Source organism: Electrona antarctica, assembly GCF_951216825.1.
Source record: "Electrona antarctica genome assembly, chromosome: 6".
Taxonomy (NCBI): Eukaryota; Metazoa; Chordata; class Actinopteri; order Myctophiformes; family Myctophidae; genus Electrona; species Electrona antarctica.
The window spans coordinates 24,638,388-24,664,640 of NC_136811.1; the positions used below are offsets into that span (position 1 = coordinate 24,638,388).

At 40.5% G+C, this 26,253-nt stretch overlaps 1 protein-coding gene across 1 annotated transcript; it reads right to left on the reverse strand.

The window, feature by feature from the left end:
* Positions 1 to 3,233: 3,233 nt before the first annotated feature.
* On the reverse strand, positions 3,234 to 25,082 carry LOC306925496 (aromatic-L-amino-acid decarboxylase-like). Its single transcript, XM_079504351.1, has 14 exons — positions 24,966 to 25,082; positions 23,425 to 23,632; positions 20,663 to 20,776; positions 20,101 to 20,220; positions 16,184 to 16,318; positions 15,273 to 15,416; positions 13,942 to 14,008; positions 13,690 to 13,784; positions 11,826 to 11,893; positions 9,569 to 9,645; positions 8,175 to 8,194; positions 7,971 to 8,069; positions 4,569 to 4,670; positions 3,234 to 4,275 (listed from the first exon to the last, which is right to left on the reverse strand). The coding sequence occupies exons 2-14, from the start codon at positions 23,623 to 23,625 to the stop codon at positions 4,090 to 4,092; spliced, it is 1,428 nt and encodes a 475-aa protein (XP_079360477.1). The 5' UTR covers positions 23,626 to 23,632; positions 24,966 to 25,082; the 3' UTR covers positions 3,234 to 4,089.
* Positions 25,083 to 26,253: the final 1,171 nt, after the last annotated feature.

Here is a 26,253-nt window from a genome sequence, read left to right on the forward strand (position 1 = left end):
GCCATGGCTCAGTGGTCCAGGCACCTTGGCTGGCAATCCAGTCTGGCAGTGTGCTGCGGGTTCGATTCCCGATCCCAGCCTACTGTCTGTCCCTCCATAAAAAATATAATAAATAAAGGCGAAAGCCACAAAAAAAAACATTTAATCCTGTACGATATGTGATTCAATTCTCTCTGTATTAAAAAAATATATACCTTTAATGAACTGTCTGGATTTCATTGCGCGCACGTCTGCACGTCAGCTGAAGACACTGTTTCCAGATGTATGCTTGTAAGTTGGATCTCTTCAGATGTTCTTGTGAGCTATTTTTGCCAGGAAGAAGACCCAAACTTGATTTTTGCTCATGGAGAGAAGACTTCCGCACTCTCATACATGAGGCCACAACCGCTGCAGGGAAACGAGTGCTCTGTTGTTTGTGCTTGTAGTCAGGGGATATTAATACAATCTGGGAATACATTTCTTACCAAGAATTTTCTTCACCAATGTGTTTGTAAACGTGTCTACTAACATATCCCAATTTTCGACAGCTGCTGAAAGTTGGGGTACCATACAAGCATTATAAGGCAAAATGTTCTAAATTTCATTATGCTTTAACCCATTCTGTACGAGAACCCCTTTTGGGGTTTTAAGCATTATGTTATACAGAACTTTAGCTATTGAAAAATAGCAGATCTACAAGCTATATATTCTTTCAGAGTGAGTGTTTTTAACTCAAATATTCCTTGGAACAACATATTTTCAGATGGGGGTCGGCGGCCAATTACATATATTTTTGTGTTTTTCGTGCAAAACTAATGCTTGGAATGGATTCAGAATCATGAAAACCCTAGTTTGATACGTCACATGCTACTTGAAGCATAATGAAATTTAGAACATTTTGCCTTATAATGGTTGCACCGTAACCCAACTTTCAGCAGCTGTCAAAGATTCCCCTAGGGTGGTTGAATAGAAACCAATGTGGGATATGTTAGTAGACACCTTTGGTGAAGAAAGTTCATGGTAAGAAATGTATTCCCAGATTTGACATTATACTGATAATATTCCCTGACTATTGTGCTGCTTTCCAGTTCTTTCTTTTTCTTCTTTTCGGTTTCTCTCAAAGGCAGACACGGCACCATGCCAATAGGGCTGCAACGATTAATCGATTAATCGTAATCGAATCGGTTATTCAATTAGTTGTCAACTAATTTAGTAATCGATTAATCGAATCGGCAACTAATCACTGACATTTTTTGCAATTTATCATGGGTTATAGTGAGTATATTGAGCATAGTGAGTATATAGTGAGCATAGAGAGTATATATTCAGTGTATAGTGAGTATAGTAAGCATAGTGAGTATATACAGTAGTGAGTATATAGTGAGTATAGTGAGTATATAGTGAGTATAGTGAGTATATAGTGAGCATAGTGAGTATAGTGAGTATATAGTGAGTATAGTGAGTATATAGTGAGCATAGTGAGTATAGTGAGTATATAGTGAGCATAGTGAGTATATAGTGAGCATAGTGAGTATAGTCAGTGTATAGTGAGCATAATAATAATAATAATGAATTGCATTTTTATGGCGCTTTTCTATGCACTACGTGCCTACTCAAAGCACTTACAATGGTTCATTCATTCATACATTGGGAGGTGAAGCGGCGAACAGTCGACGCCAGCGTCCTCACTTCCCACATTCACACACCAATGGTGGCAAGCTCACACCGACCGACTCATTGGAGGCAATGTAGGGTTCAGTGTCTTGCCCAAGGACACTTCGACATGAGGACACTATACACATAGTGAGTGTATAGTGAGTATAGTCAGTGTATAGTGAGTATAGTGAGTATATAGTGAGTATAGTGAGTATATAGTGAGCATAGTGAGTATATAGTGAGTATATAGTGAGCATAGTGAGTATAGTCAGTGTATAGTGAGCATAGTGAGTGTATAGTGAGCATAGTGAGTATAGTGAGCATAGTGAGTATAGTGAGTATATAGTGAGTATAGTGAGTATATAGTGAGCATAGTGAGTATATTGAGTATAGTATAAATAACTGAAGAGTGTTCACAATTCCCACTATGTGTAGGATTTGCACTCAGGACCTCTGGATCATGTGGAGGGCATCTTAACACAGTGAGCTGTGTAGGCCTACTTGATTCTGTGCATCAAAAAGCCAAATGGATTGTTAACAAATAAAATCACACCCATGTGAAGTAAGAGGCATCATACATCATAATACTGATTCCGACCAATGAGAATTCGTGTCCTCACATTCATCTTCAATATTTGTGTTTACGCAATGTTTGTGTTTACACAAACACTCCAAACTGTCCATTAATTTATACACACACTAAAAGCTGTACATAGGAGGAAAGCCAGAGGCTTCTTTACATTGTCCATAAACATTAAAATCACACTTATTATTGCGAATTTGAGACCAAAGGTCGCATTTACTATGAAATCGTGCATTTCCCGTCAGTCAGTCAGTCAGTCACCCCCAGGCATGACCATAATGGTCATGACATCACCACGTGACATCACCAGGGAAGGAGATCCATGATGTCATCAATATTAAGCCCATATATGGAGATCCCTGATGTCATCAATATTAAGCCCATATATGGAGATCCCTGATGTCATCAATATTGGCCAGCAACTACATCTGACCTCAAATATCAAACGCTTAGATCTCCATATATGGAGCTGACCTGTTCTGACATTCCATATGTTGATCCTTCCCCATCCATCCTTCCTTCCTCTTCGATGTCTGCCTTTTGACTGATATCTGTCCATTTAAAATCTAGACGGGCCTGCCCCAAAGTTATTAGTGCAGCCGCGCCGGCAGCCGGCAAAAACTAGAGTTCTCAACAGGCCTGAAAATATAAGACACACACGATCACGTTTTCTTTTTTGAGTGGTGCTAACCACCAGCAATGTGTGTCCCTGGCTGTGTCCGAGCACGGAAATAGCGTTATAGCGTTTGTTCACCACCAAGTGTCACTGTTGCGCAGCCTAATACACACACACACACACACACACACACACACACACACACACACACACACACACACACACACACACACACACACACACACACACACACACACACACACACACACACACACACACACACCCAGGCCAGGGACGAGGGCTTGTACAGTACAGTACAGTACAGTACAGTACCATTCACTTCAGACGGGTCAGATTTTTAAACAAACAATATTTTTAATAGAATGAAAAACGCCAAAAACAGAAACAATACTATTTTCAAATCCTCCACAAGTCTTTGTATAACCAAACCAGATCCCTCTGGTAGTCCCTCACTCAGACACATGGTAGCTACATATAAAAGATAGTTCAATCTTACTCACATACATTTACTGACGGAAATGAATACAAGTTTAGATTTACTCACACTACAAAGTGCAATACATTCAGTGAAGTCTCACAGATACCTGTAGAATCAGATTATTATCACCAACAGACAAAGAAGCCATGTGTACAGTACAATAAAGCCTGCACAGACAGGAGTGCAGCAGTGTGAGGTGAGAGCAGAGTTCAGAAAGGCAAAATGTGGCAGCTATTGTAGATAGACATTTGGAACTGATATCACTTGGTTTTATAGAAGTATGATGCATAGTAGTATGTTTTATAGGTTGTTTGTAGGGTTCCATTTGTCCAACAACTTAAATGAACACTAGCTTTTACTGTAGGCGTTGCTTTGATTTAAGTCGGAATACAATGGGGTGCAACTGTAAGATACATAAAACCTACATTAAAACCTATACATAAAACATACTGTGCAATGCATCACACTTGTTTCCTACACAGGATTTTGATTTTACTGTGTAGGAACAAAATAAAATGGCAGGAGGCAGCAACTGGGGTACTAGGGGGTAGCCAAGCATAGGATACGGACGTGTCATTCTAAGAACTGGTATATTAAATATTATGTGTCACCTTTTATCTGTGACATTAAAATTATATTCTCTATCCTAACTTTGGTCCAAATTTACGGCTCAGAGCAGCTACTTCTTTCCTCGGGCCATTGGTCAGTGACATCAAGGCAACTCTTCCCCTGACTTTTGTGACAGGGAAGAAGCTCCTATAGAAGGTCAGAGGTCAGCATTGTAATGTGCTGCCATGCCTCTTTGATATGGTGTGACTCCGTGGTGCGGGCACATATGGCAAAGCGCAGGACAAAGCGGCCGGATAGCTCGCATGGTACCAGGTGGATCCGCTTGGCATGATTGATCTTCTTCAACAAAGCCTCTGTCAGTTCATTGGAGCCCTTAGAGGAGTGATGGCAGGATGAGACAGGAGGTAATAAGATAAAGGGACGTTGAAAGAATATTGTCTACACATACTGAATTGTAGTAATGGATGACAAAATGATTTGGGGAAATTGAACTTCACACTCATTTAGAAAAATCCAGCAAGGAATTGGCAGTATCTGTAATACTATATGCAAACGAGCCCAGGGCAGGAGAAAATGCACAATGCACAATATAATTAAAAACTTAAACTCACTATAGGGTAAAAAATACTGTCTTAAAGTTATGAAAATGTGTTACGTGGTCTTACCTTTAGCCTGAAACAGACAAGTCCCATGACGACCTCTGCACAAATCTCAAACCTCTTGTCTGATCTCACTAAGCTCTCAACCTCTTTGGCCAGGTCCACTTGCTGTAAACAGAACAAAACAAGCTAAGCCTCAAGTCTGATTTATACTTTGTTGCATGATATAGAATTATAGACCATAAATTAGGCATGATTTATACTTACAATACAGTAGTTGTAAAATTAAATAGAATGTGTGATGCTTAAACGACAGAAAGGTAGGCTATAACAGAACCTACTGCCTTTAAGAAACCAGTATATATATATATATATATATATATATATATATATATATATATATATATAATTATGCAGAATAATCATGATAGTGTACTGTAGTTTGTTAAATAGAAGTAAAGAACGTCTTTTGTATCATGGCATTTAAGTGAGAATTGATCTGATATTCAATGTAAACAATATCAGTATTAACAGATTTGAAGGTTGTATTTTACTTGTATATTCACTAGATGGCGACATTGTTCTCTGAAATGGTGTGACTAATTCTACAAATTAGACAGAACTTCTGAAAATAGAATGTGTGTCTAATAACCATGAAATGATAATGGTCAAAAAGAGAACAGTTCAGAAAATGAATTTGTGGTCCTCTTGAATATTGTTTAAATTACATCATGAGATCAAAGTTCCCTATGGTAGAATTCATCCAATTATTATCCCAGATTTCAGTGACACATAAGAGGATGCATGCTGAGTTTCTAACCATACACATCACTGCTTGAAATTACTGTACAGTTATACAAAGGAGGCATGTTGTTATTCAAGGTGTGCGCGTGTGTGTGTGTGTGTGTGTGTGTGTGTGTGTGTGTGTGTGTGCGCGCGCGCACACGCACGTGTACGTAGTTAGATGTTATTACACACATATCCAATGACAATTGTTTCCTAATGAAGCCAAACATTGGCCAACAACAACTGCTTTGCTTCCTCATTCCCAGCCAATTATTCATCACCACACAGGTTTTGTGAGCTATTATAATGAACTTACATTCATTTATTGTGTCCTTTTTCCTACTTTAATGTATGCTTCCTGGTTAATCATTTGGCAATTAGAATGTGTCAAAGATGACGTGTTGGTCATCAAATGCCTCATGTTACTACCTCCTTGACCTTGGCATGCTGCTGTCCAGACTGCTGGACCTAAAGGTCAGCACTACGTTCATATTTAAAGTACTAAAACAATGGTTATCAACCCACTGGTGGGAACTTAAAGAATACTACGTTAGTTCCATTTATCCAAGGTTTGTTTATGAAATAAACATGCTGAAAATGCACATGGGCCACCCAAGTGTTCACTTGACACGGTAGCCATTGTGGTCAGACGGGTGGTCAGACGGGTGGGCCGCAAATTCTTTCAATATTTTTAAGTGGGCCCTGATCCAGAAAAGATTGAGAACTGAAACAGTAAATTGATATATAATAATAACATTGTCATTCCCCATTTAGAAAATGGAAAGAGACTTCTCACACAAATAATAGTGTTTCCTTAAGCATATTAGTCTGAATGCAAGAGATGTCAAATCATGTTAGCAATCACCAGCAGCATCATAGTATATAAATATCCAAACAACCATGTCATGTGTATTTTTGTGATCTTTCGATCTATTTTGATAGATGGATATAGACACGTGGTATGGCTGGAGGGCATGTGCACTGTATGTTGCTACGAACTGATGCTTAATTTAATTTAAAACAGAGCAGACACAGAACAGGCTTGTTTGATTGACATGAAGGGGGAGGAAGGAGCATATGTGCAGATGTGAGGCCCTGTAAGAAAGAGGCAACGAGGAATGGAAGGGATTGAAGGGTGAAGAAATGGAAGACACGAAAGCTTATTATGAAAAGTGGACAGTAGATATAGGGCTCCATTTTTGTCTCATCTTTCTAAAGCCACTATTTGGGGATTTAGGAGTGGGGAAAGGGTGTTCCCCCACTAAAGTTGGTATTTTGGTTACCTGTCTAAATCCCTTAAACACCTCCGTTACCCGTTATATTATGCATAGGTGTGGTTTGGGCGTTACAATAATTAAACCAAATTTAACCAATCACCAGTCTTGGCTTTAAGAGATCCCTTATCCGTTGCGCGTTAGCGCTATATTGCTTCATAGCCGCTGCCCTGAAGTCTCACTGCTGCAATTATATAAACACAATGGAAAATGGAAGGAAGTGGCAGGCACTCAACTTCTGCTGATTATAGGAAAATTACAAAGAGATATGAGAATAACAGTGGTGGAAAGTAATTAAGTACTTTTACTTAAGTACTGTACTTAAGTACAATTTTGAGGTATTTGTACTTTACTTGAGTATTTCCAATTTCCAATACTTTTACTTGTACTCCACTACATCTCGGAGCCAAAATTTGTACTTTTACTCCACTACAATTATTTGAAAACTTTAGTTACTAGTTACTTTGGCGATTTAAATTTTTATTAGAAAACATACATTAACCACTTCAACCCTACACATTTTCTACACATTTTGAACTTGTGAATTGGGACATTCTGCAATATGAATACTTTTACTTTTAGTACATTTTGATGCCGATACTTTTGTACTTTTACTCAAGTACATTTTCAATTCCGTACTTTTACTTGAAACGAAGTAGTTCTAAATTGCAGTATTGGTACTTTTACTTAAGTAAAACCATTGAGTACTTTTTCCACCACTGGAGAATAAGGAGAGATGAGGCAGCCCTTTGCCTGCAGACATGTTCTCCATTGAGGCGTGCACGGCGTGCCGTGCGCCGCTCGACCAAATTTGGCACGGCTTACGGGTGCTTTTAAACTCCACTATCGACTTCCCAAATGTATGTGACCAAAATAGCAATTTAGGGGAAAGCGTGCCAACACGCCCATGACCACACCTCTAGGCGCAAATACTGGTATCGGCAAAAAAGATAGCGGGTGGCGCGGGACGGAAATACCATTAAGGGACAGAGAAAGCTCCTATATTCGTAATTTTCGGGCAGCGGCTGAATTGCGGGCCGCGCTGCGGGTAAAGGCTGCGACGAAATTGGAGCCCATAGTCCCATATGATTGACAGATGATGTGTGTGAAGGGTGGGGTGGGGTTTGGGGGTAAGGAAAAGGGCAGGGTTCAGAAGAACGAGTGGCATTTACACTAGAGAGACAATACAGAACAGATATCGGTTTGACAGGAGGCGGCACACAGATTGTTTCCAAACTAACTAGTAACCAAAATGTCATCTTAAATCACATGTTGTGGACTAAACCGGAGGACACACCGCCTGTTGCAATCGCTTATAACACAGGAATGGAATTACAGATACCTTTGGAAAAACATATGACATTATGTATTGGTGGAGATAGAGTAAAGAGCAGAATTGGTATCCCACCTTTCGGATGTGATCCTGCAAGCCTGTGAGTCCATACATGCGGAAGACAAACCACAGCTTTAATGAACGAAACCTTCTACCCAATGGAATCTGCCAATGCTGTATGAGAGGAGAGGAAAGGAGACGCGAAATCAGTCCCAACATAATTCTGCCATTTTGATGTACTGGAGTAAATTACAGTACATAAATGATCATTCCTCTTACCCTATAATCTGTGACCAGACCTGTGAGGAGAGAGATAAGGATTTAGTCACACATGAAAAGGTTACATAAATATTCATATTCATCATTGATCAGTCAACAATTAAATCTGTCCGTTTCAACAAATTGTTATGCTTTGGTGGTCCATTTTTCTGATTATATCAGACATTTTCAAACAGTTTAAATGTCTTTTAGGCGCCATGTGAATTGCCTTGACATTAGCAGTTGAAACATGAAATATTGTTTGCTTAGCCATTATGATTGATGTATTCTGATGTATTTTAGTCCTTGCTTGCTTTATATATATAAATCACTGTCATGCTTCAGTAGTTCTCTGTGGTTATAGCCTGTTTCTTTATTTTTGAGCCCCATGCTATTAGTTGCTAACCTCTAATTAGCCTGGACTGCTCAGATTGTCTAACGAGGGCCACTGTGACATGCAGAGTGCTTTTGTCTGTTTGTCAGGCTAATTATGGTGTGACTCTTATCACATCTGCGATCTTAAGAGAACACATGATGCAATAAAAGAAACATGCGTGTACAACTACAAACAGACAAACCGATGCTTGATATCAGTACAAGATGATGTATTGCTGTCACAATATTAATATAAGATCCACCACAATCTTTATTGTAGTTCAGACATCGTTACTATTACCTCTAGACATAAAACCTACAGATTGTAGCTTAAAAACTAATTTAGCTCAAAACCTGACTTGTCAGTGAGCTTAATTTAAGGTGGGAGGATTGTAAGATTGACTAAGCTGATGTGATGTGCAGATCCACTGATTAATTATCTGTCTCAACTCTCTCTGCCCCCCCCCCCCTTCCTCTCTCCTTCTCTCTCCCCAGATCCCCACACTTAACTTCATGTGTGTACTTAGGCTATTAGGTTATGTGTGTACAGTTGGATTAGGCTATATACTCTACAGTACATATGCTCACAGTAACGCGCACACACACACACACACACACACACACACACACACACACACACACACACACACACACACACACACACACACACACACACACACACACACACACACACACACACACACACACACACACACACACACACACACACACACACACACACACACACACACACACACACACACACACACACACACACACACACACACACACACACACACACACTTCCTCAGATGATGGAGAGTTTCACTTGCATCTGATTAATACAAATATGAGCACTAAAACCATATAGAGTAGTTGTTAAATAATTTTCATATTATTCATTATTATTGCTCTGAAAACCAATGAACATTATAAGGCATCCCTCATCCATCTAGACCCATTTGATCTATTGTTCACAAATTACTAGTGATGGGATGACAGCTTAGCTTAAATGGTAATGTTTAAAATAATAACACTACCTGACTCTTGGTTGTCATGTTTGAGGTAGAGGGGGTCCGTCTTGAAGGCCCCAATGATGTCAGATCTCCTCTTCACCCTGTGGACAAGAAAACAACAGGAATTTCTCACCCACAGAATATAAGAGAGGTCTAGAAAGGATGCCTCCCTAGCATCTCCCTAGGGAGGTCCTCGATGCATGTCCCACTGGAAGAAGACCCTGGGTCAGAGTCTCTCTTGTGTGACTGAACTTCTCACCTATGCCTATGCCAGCCACCCGTCTGAGAAAACATATTTCGGCCACTTCCGGCCACTATCCGCAACCTAATTATTTCGGTCATGACATACACTTCATGACCAAAGGTGTGAATAAGATCGCACAACAGTGCGCTACAGCGACTGCAATACCGCCCCTGCTGATCAGATTCCCTGGCTGATATAGTCAACTATTTAAATGCCAGAGGAAGACAACATTGATCGAAATGTAAAGAAGGGAGCTTAAATTCCAGTTGTGTTTACCACATTTGTTTTTAAATGTCATAACTGAAAACATCATACACTCATGTGAACATCATTATTATAAACATCTAGGGGCTGCCCTAGTGTCACGGTTAGGTTGTGGGTTTGAAGTCAAACCCTAATCGGGAGCAATATCAGCAAGGCCATGTGGTCACAACGGGTCCCTAACGCCAAATCAAATGGGTTCAGATCTGAGCCAAGCCTCCTGCAGGAGGCATGTCTGAAGCCTGTGCTGTACAGGAGTCTCCAGCTGTAAAAACTCTGAATGAATCAACATCCATTCACTGACCATGAAATAAGGAAATGTGATCATTATGAGAGGGTCAAGAGGTTCAGTATCCTTAATCCACTTTAGTTTTAGGATTTGCATTTATGCGATGCAAAGACCCAACACAAAACACTTAACTAAAACACTCAACAAGGAATGTCACTGTACTGTACCATTAGAATGAGAAATAATACTCATGCCACAACAAAACCGACTTTATCGTTTTTGCCACTACAGAATATTAGTAATTTCTGTGTCAATTGAACTGATACTGTTTTAGCAATTTTTCTGGGATAGGAACTTGGTGTATATGTCTGTTTGTGTGCTGTTGATAGAAGGGGCAGATGGGAGGCGTATAGTTCTATTTGTACTGGCTGAATGAGGTGTAGTTAGATGGAAGTCAGTTTGTTATGACTACAGTGCAGTGTTACAGTTTCTAGTATTATGTTAGTGTGATTATTTTAACTGCATCATCATCATTATCATCATCATACATCAACAATTATTGTTCAAGTCATTATGGAACAAGGGTTTCTGAATAAGCATGATAGTAACGATGCATTCAAACAATAAGGAAACATTGTATAGAGGGTATGCGCGTGACATCATCATCAAACCCGGAAGTTATGCAGGAATGCCCACTGAGTGGCAAAAAACGACTTTCTGGCCTTGATAGCCCATACACCCAAACAGAAAAGTCCTATCTGATTGCATTAAACAACGTTAAACAATGTTAAACTCAATTTGCCTGTCGCTTTGCCACTCGATTTGCCACTCGATTTATGCATGCGCATACCCTCTATTACGTATAATCTGATAGACATTAGGCAGGATATAGTACAGCATTAGCTTGGAGGTGAATAAGAAAAATATCAATCTTAACAAGGACATTAAAAACATTAACTGGTACATTTAGGAACTTTTATCAGTATTGTTCTATGGTAGCGAAAGAGAAACAAACAAACAAACAAACGAACAAACAAACAAACAAATAAACAAACTAGTAGGATGAATATGTATTTTCATTCATTCATTTATTTAGTAAAGAGAGTCCATGCATTATGCAGGCATGCATGTTAGTTTCTATTAGCTTGAACTCCCCATCAATGATGACACAGACATCTCATATCCTTCGTAACACACATGATTAGACAAAGATTGTACCATATTCTAATGAGCATTAGAGAGGGACAATTACTGTATATGAAGATAGGTTGAAAATGGTTGAAGTGATCTTTTAAAGTAAACCACACATTCAGGTGGCTTACATTACTGACTACATTACTTTCATGTCAAATCAGTGGTTTGTTTATAGAATATTTTCAGTAAACAAGCAGATACCAGGTTGAGCATACAGTGTCAGTGGGGTGAGTGGCCGTCTGGGAATGTCCCTGGCTTCCAGACACAGCACAAACTATATGGTCCTACAAGAGTTAATTTCAAAAGAGAACTGGACATTTTCAAGCTTACTGTGTGATAGGTAGTCAACTTACCACATAGCTGAGCAGTCAAAGTTGACTAAAAGCCATTTATGGGGGTTGAAGTTGAAAGAGTCTGCAAACTTCAAAAACAAAACAAAGCAGGTTGCAGGGAATTGTATTAATTCAAGGGTGCCTATTATTTACCACCTTAAGAACTGTGTAAAGGTGCTGCCACACTTACTAAAGAGCCGCGGACGTTCTCGGCTGTCCGCAGCTTCTTTTCCGGGTTTTTAGACATGCAGCTGGTGGATGGAAATTAAGCTCCACCTCCGCCGCGGAGGAGAGCGTTTCTGGGAATCTGTCCGTCGCGGCAGTCAGCCGCGGAGGTGGAGCTTCTTTTCCATCCACCAGCTGTCTAAAAACTCGGAAAATAAGCTGCGGACAGCTTCTTCTGTCCGCGGCTGTCGGCCATTTTCCGCTCAGGTGTGGAAACACTGTAATACTTACCTGCCACCTTAAGTGTGCAATGCATTATGGGTCACATTCATTCATGCCAGTCATAGATGGCCTTCAGCCTTGAGGCTGCAGTGCCATTGTGCGTCTTTGACAAATAACCACATACATTGTCATATTCGCACTCAGTGCTTGTACAGTACCATCATTCATCTGCATACCCATGCCATGCCTGTACCCTACATGTGTCTACACCTTCCAGTAAAGCTGCCATAAACCCCCTTCACTCTCCTGTCAAAGACTCCAATGTGTTCTGACCGACGCCTCGGGGGCGAATGAATCATAACTCCACAGAACCAATCCCACCTCTACAGTTGGTCCTTTCCAAAACCCTCTCCAACTAAACATTTTCCAGGAAAGGCTCATCAAAGAGAGACAAATCTATGTTCTAATCTTTTTGTTCACTATCATTTTCCTAATATCCTTTTCTCCATCTGCTTGCGCAAACGCAATGAAAAGCAGCAGCAATGGGAGACAATACAAGACAGATTCCTGGCAGACAGTTGCCATGCTGACTGATTCAAAGGAGGCCTGTTGTCTGCCTTCCCATCACTCATATCCTAGCAACCAGGCCTCCAGCGATGTAGAAGAGCTGGGCAGCCCCCAATGCAAAAGTTGTTCTATGTTTACTGTTTGGAGACAATTGAGTTTATAGACCAACTGCATTGTTTTGTTTTTTACATGATTGTATATAATGTTGTGTATAATGTGTATTGTATATTTAGAGAGAGAGAGCGAGAGAGAGAGAGAGAGAGAGAGAGAGAGAATGTCTCTCTCCCAATTTCTGTCCCCTACTCTCATCCTCTTTTGATCTATCTCTATTCCTCTCTCCTTTAAACTCCTTCAAACGTGGTTTGAACCTGTGTGTGTGTGTGTGTGTGTGTGTGTGTGTGTGTGTGTGTGTGTGTGTGTGTGTGTGTGTGTGTGTGTGTGTGTGTGTGTGTGTGTGTGTGTGTGTGTGTGTCTAATAAACAGTGACATTTCTTTGCTGAAGAAAAGCAGCACGGTTTTATCTAAAGGTCTCTGATGCTGCCTCAGGAAATGTGTTCTTATCTCTGTTTCTCTGCACAGCGTTCAGCTACAGTATGAGGAGACAAAACCACCACAGCAACATCAAAAGCCACAGTGGTAGTCCCACTATCTCTTTGGCTTATTACTCACTTCACACTTCATTAATAATAAGCCTTTAGTGAACACAAATTAAACAGACAGATATAATGCATTTTGGTTTTGTCTTTAACAGAAAAAGGCAGTAGTCTAGTCATTTAGCACCAATATACCTATTTTTTTAAACACTCACTACAAAATGTTGTTGTAGTCCATATACTGTATATTTAATATTTGAGTGGATCACTAATATTATGTACTATTACTGTAGGTAGCCTACTGTTCTTTCTCCAGAATGATTTTAGAATTTTCTCACCTCAACACCGTTCAGTAAATGTCTGAATTCAGGACAGATGAATGCACTCCCAGCGTATGCTGCATCAATATGCATCCATATTGTCTCTGAATTACCTGGAATAGATAAAGGACAACCCAGTTAAGGAACAATAGTAAAATGTTGCTAAGGACCTTCCTGGAGCACAAAAGCAGACATTGGTACAATATTTCATATTGTATTGTTACATGTTGTCATTCTGTCAATAGGTAGCTTTCTGTAAATTCTACTCACATATGGGCCCAAGTTCAGTGATGCGATCAAAAGCACATGAATTAGTTGTGCCGAGAGTTGCACAGAACTGAAAGATAAAAACATAATCGGTAAATCCATTGCCACCCATGTAAAAAAAAAAAAGGGATTTTGCTAACTTTTTCTTTCAAATGTTATCTTTTCTAGTCTACAGAAATGTTGTCTTTTCTAGTCTACAGTATGTTATGTAGTGTAGATAGCAAAAAACACCCATTCAGATAAACCCAGGGGGTCCAGTTATATGTATCCTGACCACTGTAAGACTCCTTGACTATAATAGTGTTGTTATTGCAGGGATCGCTCACTGATAGTGATCTGTGGGTCCAGGTGTGACAGGGACTATTGTCTCTAACCAGATACCCTCTCATTAGGTCTGGCAGGAGCAGGCTGCCTGCTACAAATAACAACAAATCCTCAGGCTATAAATTATGCTCAGCTTCACCAGCCACCTGAGGGCAGAGTGTCATTGTGTTGAACAGAGACAGGTTATGTATATTACTGTTTCCCAAACAGTGGGTCGACACCCATTTAAGCATTTAAGAAGTATAGTGAAAATAGCAGATCGGCTATTTTTGCTAGTTTGGCTCCTAGGCAACCAAGGTTATTTGATACCAGGTATTGTATGTCCAGTGAACTATACACTCGATAATACAATTCGATATCATGTAAATACAGGGTACAGGTTCTAATCTACTGTAAATGACGGCGCTTTAGATAATGGTGAAATAGACACCGTGTTTTTTTTTTTGGAAATAAATATTTGTACATTTAAAAACTGTGTACATTGGTGACTATAATCTACCTGATCTTGAGGCCTATAAAATCGGGGAAAAAAATAGTCAACTAGTACCAACAAGGTTTACTAGTGGATTTACTAGTCGACTAGTTGAATAGTCGACTAGTTGCTTAAAGCCCTAGGCTACAGTAAGCAGACTGAATCACAACATTGTCTTACAGTACTACAACTTAATATAGTAGGGACAGAGACCAGGTGGTGAATCTGGCGACAGAAATATCATAAATGATAGGCCCTGAAATATTTGTTATGAATAACAGCATGGGGACAACACAAACAGGGGCTAGGCCAGAGTTCAAAATGATTAGGGACAGGGACCTATCTAGGACAAACAGAATATGACATGTAGAACTATAGTTCATACCTTATCAAAATGAATTTCCATCATGGGTACACACACATAATGTGCCTTTGTTAATGCCATATGTGTGCCTTTGTCCATGTACATATACAGTACTGTATGTGTGCTTGCATATACATAGTTGTGTAGGCTAAGTGTAAATATGTGTTTTCCTACATAAAACGGGATGAGTCCTGCTGCCTTGTCCTCATCCACCATCTTTTTTAACGTCTCTCCTTTGACACTGTAGGTGTCATCTGTTGGGATTTTCTTCATGGTAACACCAGCTATCATACCAGCGCGCTCCACTGAACAATGTGCCTGGAGAGTTATAACAGATAAAGAAGTTGCAGTTGTATTGCATGTTTTCATAAACATTATACTTTAGAGTTATACATAGAGTTTTGGACATACTGTACACTACAGCCAGAGTAACAACTATGGAATAATTAATCGATTAAACCAAACGTAAAATAGTTATGTTCAAAGTAGGCAGTACAGATTATTGGCAAATTATTAAGGGATAGTACATAGTACTCTTATTATGCATATCGCATTCTCGCCAAGATATATTTTCGAGTTAAAAAAACAACAACAAAAAAACGAATGGTTCAAGTCCAGTAATTAAGATTCGAGTGCCAACCCTAACGAGCGAAAGTTCAAACCCCCGAATGTTCGGGGACAGCCTTACAAATTATACATGTTATTTCAAGCCAGAGATAAACTGTAAAAGCTCAACCAAGATGATGCAATTCAAAAGCATATCTTTGTCAAATAGGAAAATGGAAGAAAGCGCATTGTTCTTCAACTGGGAGGAGATAAACTTACTGCTGTCCTTGTAAAGGTCTGCGTTTCCCTGAGGCAATACTCCCAAACAATGGTAGTCTTATATTAAACCTGATAAGGTCTACAGTAGCTAATGTCTGGCTGGCCCACTGTCACTCTGTATTACCAGATTGCTCTTTCACTAGTGACCACCTGTTCCACCATTCAATAGTGAATACTTGTTTTTCCTAATCTAGATTGGAGTCAGGTGAATGACAATTTGCACTAACGTAGAGGTGATTCTTTGCTACTTTAGCTCTTACTTGGTCAGAGGAATAGGCAACCAATTTGGAGATGATGTGAGCCTCAGTGCGTTGTGGTTCAGAGGCCTGAATCCGTCGGACTGCTTTACAGCGAGCAGCTAGCAGGGCCACAAGGGTTGCTTCACTGGCCGTGCCCTGTGGAGAAAATGAGTTTGATTATGATAAAAAATGACAAAATGAAGTCATAGAATGATCACATGCCAGTTTAAATGGTAATCAGGGCCACGCCACAGCTAATGGATCCATGGTACAAACTGTTGTTAATAGGGTATATGCACAGCAGAAATTTGGAAAGAACTCCTACTTCCGGCTTCCTTCACAGGTGTTACAGATGATATACTAATTAAGGCTGTGTTCAATTTACTCTACAGTGGTTCTCAAACTTTTTAATTTCAAAGACCCCCATAACTCTGAGCGTCATGGGGGTCTCTCAGAGTACACTGTCACAGTTCGTTTTTAAAAAAATGGATTATGATGATACCACCTACTTTTTTCAGTTTACAATACATAGCTCCATTAGCTTAGCCTGGCTCTAGCCCTGAATCGCTACCATTAAAAGAATATGTCCTGGCGATTCAAAGTGAACCGAAATGAAAAGACTGAGTGTCAGGCTACCATTAGCTTGTATATTTTTGAGTGGTGCAACCACTCCAAGGAACAGCAATGTCCGTGACGTTCAACTATGTGTGTGACTATGTTTGTGTGTGACGTTAATGAGCACCAGTACCAATGAGTACCAAAAGTGGCTCTGATTTGCACCACTCAGTTCACACAGGTGTGATTTTTTAGAATCAATTAAATCTTGTGAACTAAAAGAGAGACCCCCCCCCCCCCTCCACACACGCACACACACACGCACACGTTTACAACAATACAGAAACATCCATGATAGCATAAGAAGATACACACACATCAGAGACTGTGAAAGAGAGCCCAGAGTATCCTCATTGCCCATTAAATATGAGCCTGTTATTCTCTTGCAAATTGCCTTTGATCCTAACAGAAAGCCTGTCTACTCACTGATATAGTACATCATCAGAGGGGTATAGGCCACTATGATGAGTCATCGTACAACTACGACCAAGCTAATATCACATGACAGCACAAACTGAGCATGACGTCGAGGCTTCAGAGGAAATTAACACAAAGCAAGACAATCAATTTCTTAGAGAATTCAATCAATAAGCTAGCCTGAGCTGTTTGGATCACAACAAGCATGACTTGCTGTTGGATGTCTTTAGCATTTATAAGTCAATCAAGTCATACATCAAAACACGTAGATTGAAGGGTGGTTGCTCAGTGGCACTGGACCAAATCAATTAGACTCTATGTAGACAGTCAAAGACCTCTGGCTTTACGGTCAACCCAAGTATACTTCCTGTCCTGCAAGTCACCAATACAAGGTGAATGTGATCGACATACTGTTAGACAGTACACTAAATTGGAAGCCTACAACCTGCCTCTGTCTTCTTTGTATGAATTACATTTTAATTGGCTCAGAGAAAGTTAATCATCAGACATTTGTAGAACTGATATGGCATATTGTACCAAAGCACTGTAGCATATACTACTGTATATATTTTTGAGTGGTGCAACCACTCCAAGGAACAGCAATGTCCGTCCTAACATATGTGACTATGTGACGACTAAGTGACTACGTTACTATGTTACTATGTTTAGAGCAAAAGTGGTGCTGTTGTGCCAGAAACAGAGAGAGAGATAGTGCTGCACTGTTGCCTGCTAATGAGAGAGAGAGAGAGAGAGAGAGAGAGAGGGGGGCAGGGGGAGAGGGGAGTTGCACCACTCAGTTCACACAGGGGTGATTTTTAAGAATGGTTGGACATCCTGGGCACTACACTTCCTCTGCCAACCTGGGGCGGCAGCGGACTGACCTCATGCTTCCTTCTATGCATGAGTATAGTCCAAGCTGCTTCTTTTCACCTGACAGGGAGAGTTTCCCCAGCCGGACGTAGCGCGTGGAAGGAACACGTTATTAGACGAGTTCCGTTCCCCTCCATCAGGCGCCCCGGCTGACCAGGGGGAGGTAGTTTTAGAGACCAGGATTACTGCATGTTTTTGTGAGGGTACCTACCCTAGGGGACACGGGGACAACATGCAAACTCCACACAGAAAGGCCCTTTCGCCAACCAAGCCTCGGGTATGGGCACCCACAGCGTCCCCAGCGGGAATCGAACCCAGGACCTTCTAGCTGTATCGCTGTTAGAATGTATCTTTACACCCCTATTATTTATGCCCCAAGATCTATGAAAGAAATCTCACACACTATTAAGGCAGACGTCGGTTCCACGTGTGCACGCCACTGCAGTGTACTGGTAGATGCTCTATAATGACAGGCTAATCACAACCCTCATTTTATCCATTCTGTGTTAAGAGGAAGCCCATTTGTTGCCATAGTGAGATGCACTTAAAAAGAGCAGGAGCAAGACAAAAGCTGTAGATCACACACACTACACACTACACACCTACTCACACGCACGCACGCACACGCGCCCACTCACACTCACACACACACACACACACACACACACACACACACACACCATCATCCAACTCCATCCTCACATCAATACAAAGACACACAAACACAACTCAGGTGGCGACAATAGAGGCGCATGACATGATCTGTCATCAGTGTGCGCTCTCATGCTTTGCCACTCGCTGCCCTGCGCACACACGTACAACACGCACGCACACACACACACACGCACACACGCACGCACGCACGCACGCACGCACGCACGCACGCACGCACGCACACACACCAAATTCTCAGCTGCTATTCTGTTTGTGTCAATGGAAGGCTAAACTAACAATTTGCATTTTGCACCATGAAACGATCCCAGTCTGAGTCTGTCTGTCAATGGATGACATATTGAAAAGCAATTTCCTGCCATTTCATCTAGCACTATGAACCAGGGAGAGAAAGGACAAATCAATAAAAGACAAATTGCTGGTTTGGCGTCAGTCAATTATGTTTCCGCATAAACACTTTTGTGTTTTGTAGGGAAGGCTCCTTACATCTGGTTGCAGCAGATAATGAAGGCAATATGTCCACATGGGTGGTTGGATATCACCATCTTGAATACTAGCATGTGTTGATTCACAACTGAAATTCCTGCTTGGAAAATGTCAACTAAAACATTTTAAAAAGTTAAAAAAAAATAAAATAAAAAAAATAACATCAACTAGCGAGCTGCATTTCTCCATTCGTGATTCCCCCCTGTCAGGTGAGCCTGACAGGCTTGACAGGCCAGAAGCGGCCTGCTTCACTCCTCATGCATTGAAGGAAGCATATGAGGTCAGTTCGGGGCTCTCCCCAGGTTGGCAGAGCGAGAGTAGTGCCCAGGGTTACAGCCCAGGGTTGTGAAAAAAATGGGTTACAAAAATCGCAGGATAAAAATCTTCCCCGGAATTCCCAAAGGAGACAATCCACTTATTAGTTCTTAACTATTAGGATATACACTGAAATTAACTTCCTCCAACCCTCTGCAATCTGCAATTCTGCATGTCAATCACATGAATTGGGGCTTACACACACACACACACACACGCACACGTGCACGCGCACATGCACACACGCACACGCACACTCACACTCACACACACACACACACACACACACACACAAACTTTAACACAAATTAACAAATAAAAAACGAAATTGAAAGGGCAGTGAATAATCTCGTAGGACCCAGAAAGGACCTCAAAACGCGATGCAAGAATTAAATGTCAATTAAAGGAAGATTCAAATATTTTACCAACCTGAACAGATCATGTACTGGAAAAGCGGTATTAAACCACTTTTCTGTGTAATATTAATGCCAGATACTGGATCTAACCCTAGTTTAGGTTTTGATGCCCTCAAGTGCTACAGTAATTTACACAGAGACACTGACCTGAATGACTCCTCCACCTTGTCCATTGGTTCCAGCAATGAAGGCCTCAGGTAGTTGGAGCATTTTCCCAAGCCAGTCCATCATCACAGTCTCCAGCTCTGTACAGGCTGGACTGGCAGCCTAAACATATGAACAGATAACATAACTTGAATGACCTCCCAGGTTAACCACGTCTCTAGTCTCAGAGAACCGGAACTGTATTTTTTTTCACATTCTACTTCAGATCTCTTCTCCAAAAACATAGAGCTTGTAGATCTGCTATGTTTGGTGAATGTTTCCCCCAGTAGAAGGAATAGGAGTCATGTGACAATGAACGTCTTTGTATGGTGTGGTTCAGAAGGGGTTATAACTTTTGACTGTCACGTTAGTCTGGACTCGGAGCAAGGTGGAACTCCATATTTGGGTAAGACTTATGTAGGCTGTCCGGCCTGGCAGAGATCTGCGCTCCGCAATGGTCTTATCACATTTATTTGACTATGAACATCTTAAATATTTTCACCTGCATCTTAACTTAAAATACAGAAATAAACAGAAGTAATACAATAAAAGTAATGTTTGTTACCCAGGAAAATCCAATGCAGCCAATGGCTCCACAAAGCATGTCAGCCAACATGGCAGGGAAAGAGGAGGCAGTTGGAAAGTAGGCATAGAAGTAAGGGCTGTGCCAGTGGGTGATCTAGAAGGACAATTATATACAATTGAAAATACAGTTAATGTCAATTCACATTAGCTTGGTTGGGGCGGCAGTAGCTGAGTGGTTAGAGAGGACGCCTGGCTGGGACTCAAAGGTTCACCCCCCCAGCCCAAAATGTGAGCAAGACACTTAAAAACGTAGGTGACCCAAAAACCTTGGGTGAACTACTCCTTTAACCCCTAACTTCTCCCCTTGTGCTGTATTAATAGTGCCCAGGCACTAGAATTAAGATGGGTAAAATAAACTCAAATTTCACATGATGTACGTGTGTGCAAATGTACATCGACAAACATCCAAAGAACAAAAAATAAATAAATAACTATAACAAAATTATTAATAGTATATCATAGGTGTAGCATAGGTGAGCTGGGATAGAACCCGGATCGTTGTGCTCACCAGTCCGGCAGGCAACAGACAACGCTAGGAGAGCTTGCACCTTCAAAGGATCAAAATCCACAAGGCATTTTTAGACAATAATTGTTAGCTGCTATAATCTGATGTCAAGCGGCCATGGGTGTGTGTTTATAGAGCATTTTACAACTCTTGGAAGCCAGCTCAGCCAATCATAATCAATTAAGGACCATAACCATTTTTATAATAGGTGGTTTTCATACTTTGTATGATTGGTTTGCAAATCTGCAACAGAAAGAACTACACCATAACAAAAACACAATTCGTGAAGTTTATACGGTTTTATATTTATTTTCATTTAAAATATATTTTTATATATAAGAAAATGTTTTATTTTCATGTCATTTTATTATTATTATAATTAATATTATGTTACCCGCCTTCCCTCCCATTTCCCAATTAAGTTGTTCAGATCCATCTGTGGACAAGGCAAAGCAGTGGAGGGATATCATCACCAGTTCAATTGCCTGGAGCAACAGGGGCAAGGTTGGTGTGAAAGAGAATATCTTTCACCACCTCCAACAGTTGTGACACATGAAAGAGTACAGTGAGTGAACTTCTAAAGTGTGATGTCTGTATTACTGTAAATGTGTTTAATAATGCATGTGTTCTCTCATCTCTGGTCTTTGGCTGGTTAAATAAAGGAATAGAAACTGCCCACACCATCGTATTCCCTGAGGAAACATTACTTAATTTAGTGCAAAGGCTTCATAAACTTGCCTTTCATTCTGTGTGACAGAACGCAGTCAGAACACAGTCAAATCCTATTACATCTGTGTGTGTGTGTGTGTGTGTGTGTGTGTGTGTGTGTGTGTGTGTGTGTGTGTGTGTGTGTGTGTGTGTGTGTGTGTGTGTGTGTGTGTGTGTGTGTGTGTGTGTGTGTGCGTCATAACGACGACTTAGCCATTGAGTCATTTTCCCTGAAATTCCCTATATAAGACGCCTGAAGGTGTCAACAAATTGTCAATGTATTAATTTATTTCGATAAGGAATTAAGTGCGTGCGTGCGTGTGTGCGTGCGTGCGTGCGTGCGTGCGTGCGTGCGTGCGTGCGTGCGTGCGTGCGTGCGTGCGTGCGTAACGGCCAGATGCTATCTGTTTCTGTAGTCCCTGCATTTATGCTTTTCATGGTTTTCCCAGTGAGTCATCAATTACATTCATCCAAAGCGACCCCTCTATATTCCTACTCTAGTGATGGAACAGAGGTGTTGAGAAAGGGAAAATCTTTATTTTTCAACAACCCACAATGAGATGGAAAGAATAAAGGCGTGTTAGAAGTGTAAAAGAAAAGCTACTCCTGCATTTTATTAGTGGGAAGTTCCAGATTTTTTCTAAACCTAGCCTATCATGCTGATCATTAGTCAAATACATTTTTGAACTGTCTAAAACGTGGCGGATTGCTTTTGAAACCAGCATTTTTTTTAGATCCCCATGGCATTAGCTTGCTGTACATGACAGCAGCTACTCTTCCTGGGATCTCAAAACCATCATCAAAAACAGAGTATTTCATGTCATCGGTCATTACATACACCATTCACACAACACAACACAACACAACACAACACAACACAACACAACACAACACAACACAACACAACACAACACAACACAAAACATCACCTCATAGCTTGTGGGACATCCCTAGTATCAATATTATATGCATATCATGATATTAGACTGGAAATTGTCTGTGATTTGGGATATTGTACTATATTGTACTATTATATGGCATAAACGTGTTCTATAAAATAATATCGGATCAGGAAAGATCTGTATCGGCAGATGCTCAAAATCAAATGATCGGAATCGGATCGGGAGCAAAAATACGTGATCGGGACATCCCTATCTAATACATTTCTAAGGACAAAAACAAATACCATATCATATCAGGATCTGTATATATAGCTCATATCTCCTTTACATCTCCTGTGTGAACAAAAACAACTTTAACTTTTTCTTATATAGTCACTCATATAGTCAAAATAGCAAATAGGTAATGAGTTCCATGCCACCATTGCTCTTTAATGGACTTTTCTTTGTTTAACATTTGTTCTACATCAAGGGAGGGTATCTGAGAACAATGATAAATTATTATAAATTATTGCTGGAGTTTTTGTTGTGATTATGTTTTTGACAAAACACATTCAAGTGATTTGAACCTAATACTATACATTTACAACAGGTATGGACTAGTAATAAGAAGAAGAAGAGTGAACTGACCCCAGGCATGATGACTCTCTCTACGTCTCTCATAACATCCTCATATGTCTCAGGCTCCAGTGGTGCTTCAGCAGGGATCATGGAACGCAGGTAGCCTGGTTCTACATCTGGGCACACTGGACGTTGTTCTATGTTCTCCATATAGTCGGCCACATAGTCTACCATCTCCTTCCCCCTGCGACGGAACTCTGCTACATCCATGTTAACACTAGAAGCACACACACAGGTAGAGTTATGGTCAATTCAGTCATTGAATTGCAAATCATTGCTGTTGGGTGGAAACCTTGTATGTCCAAAACCATTTTTTTATTATAATTTTAAAAACATTTTAAAATAGTGAAAATAGCCGATCTACAAGCTCATAACGCCTCGCATCTACTATTTTCATTACTTTTGTCTTCTGTGATTGGTATTAATTATAGCCCATGACGGACACTCTAAGCACAAGGCCACTGACCTGGCATGATGAAATATGGCATTCATTATGAAAAAACATAAAAGGTTGAACTGGAGATTGGAGATACAAGGTTTCTGCCTGACAGCTACGAAATTCACCAACACAATACAGAAAATAATGAGAATATTTTGGAATCTGAACATTAACGTATGCAATGAAGCTAAAGTCAAGAATTGAACAATTAACAATTACGTTAAAAGCAATACATCTGTTTTGCAGTGTGTATGTTTGTTCTGTCCCTGAGCCACACTAACTACTAAGTATAAACACTAAATCCATGAAATCTATTCTAATCCAGGTGTGTGTATGTGTGCGCTCTATTTGATTGCCTAGCAGTAATTGCCATTAGAGCCTCTTAACTTCATCTCATAGACGAGGAACACAGGCACACAGCATAATGAAACAGCCTACTATGATGGTACACATCCACACACATGCACACACACGCACGCAAATGTGGGCACATTAATAGAAACAAGCACCTGTATACACTAATGCAGAACACAAACATCATCTGTGCTCTTTTCAATAGCTGCAAAGGTTTCTTGATTTAGACGAGTCCGATACCATTTCTCTAAATAACACTCTCACAGCGCTTCCTTAGCGAACACAGTGCTTGTTCCTAAACTTAAAACATGACTGAAACATGTTCTAAACTTTGTAATAAATGTAATACAATAAGTCCAGTGGCTCTAAATAAGCCATACAGTATAACTATAACTCCAGGATTATAAGGTGTATAAATACTGTATGTTACACCTGATTCACAACAAAAGCTCTCTATTTATCTATTTGTATTGTTAAAATATAATAAAAGCAAAATAAAATCAGTGATCTCTAATATAGAACACGCAGAAACAGACAACTTGCAACACAAAATAAAACTACCCTTAGCAATGACACACCAATGAACATTGCCCCCGCTCTACCAAGAGACTAATCTTTTTAACACTTGATGCTCTCTCTCTCTCGCCATCTCTCCTGGTGTGAACCATAGCACTACTTATTTATCTGAAAACTGATTACACGTGCGCGCGTGCGTGCGTGCGTGCGTGCGTGTGTGTGTGTTTATATATATACTCACATTTTCAGGTCAGAGAACTGCAGCAATATTTTTGGGATAGCAGGTCTTGTCCTTTCTGTCAAAGTCCACAGACAGACAGACAGACAGATACACAGATAGATAGACAGACAGACAGACAAGCAGGTGGTCAAAGCGTTTGTGTGTAAGCAGGAGGAGACATTGTTGCTTTTATCTTCCCACCCCACCCCCCCACCCCCTCTCTTTCTAGGCTAGCCAATGGGAGAAGGGCTCACAGCCAATGTAGGAAGGACTGATTCACAGGGTGGGTGTTAATGAGACTGCTCACTTTCCACCTCCATCCCACACACGTGCACACAGACGCACGCACGCACGCACGTCGTGCACACACACACACACACACACACACACACACACATACACACATACACACACACACACACACACACACACACACACACACACACACACAGACACACAGACACACACACACACACACACACACACACACACACACACACACACACACACACACACACACACACAGTACCCCTCTGCGGTGTTAAATTGACACTAGATTGTATTGTGTACATACATGCAAATGTTATAGTATACTTAGGGCGCGTTCGGAAATACCGCACCGGAGCGCACTCGCCTATTAGTGCGCCATTTCCGAACGCGCCCTTACACAGACATAATATTGATCTAAACATAGGTCTAATGTATATGGATGAAGTATCAGTTCTAGCATCAGTAAGTATATCACTAATGTGTGCATAAATCCTCAGCTGATCTTTTCCTGAGACTCTTCTTTTTATTACTGTACAGTAATGTATGATAGGTCTGAAGGGTATACAATTACAAATTCATTACATTTTATTTTCAGTTTTTTGTCGGAAATGGGAAATTCCTAAAATATTGTCTAAAGTACAGTTAAGAGAAAAGAATACTTCATTGGCAACAATTAAATAACACCATTAACAGTGGCATAATGGATATATCACTAAAAAGCTTGTTTCCATTGTGGTCCAATGACAACATGGACCGCAAATGAAATGTTATAATGTTCAAATGTTAAATATATCCCAGTAGATTGATACATGAGAGTTACTGAAAATGTGTAGCCAGCAGCACTTAATTTACAGTGGAAAAAATGGTAAATGGTTTAAATGGTAAATTATATATAGGCTATACTAGAGTCTTCCTCCAAAGCACTTCACAATGTGCATTACATTCACCCATTCACACACTCACACTGTCAGGAAACCACATACTGTCTGGTAGGCACCAACCTGCACATTGGGAGGATGATCGGGAGCCGAACACATTC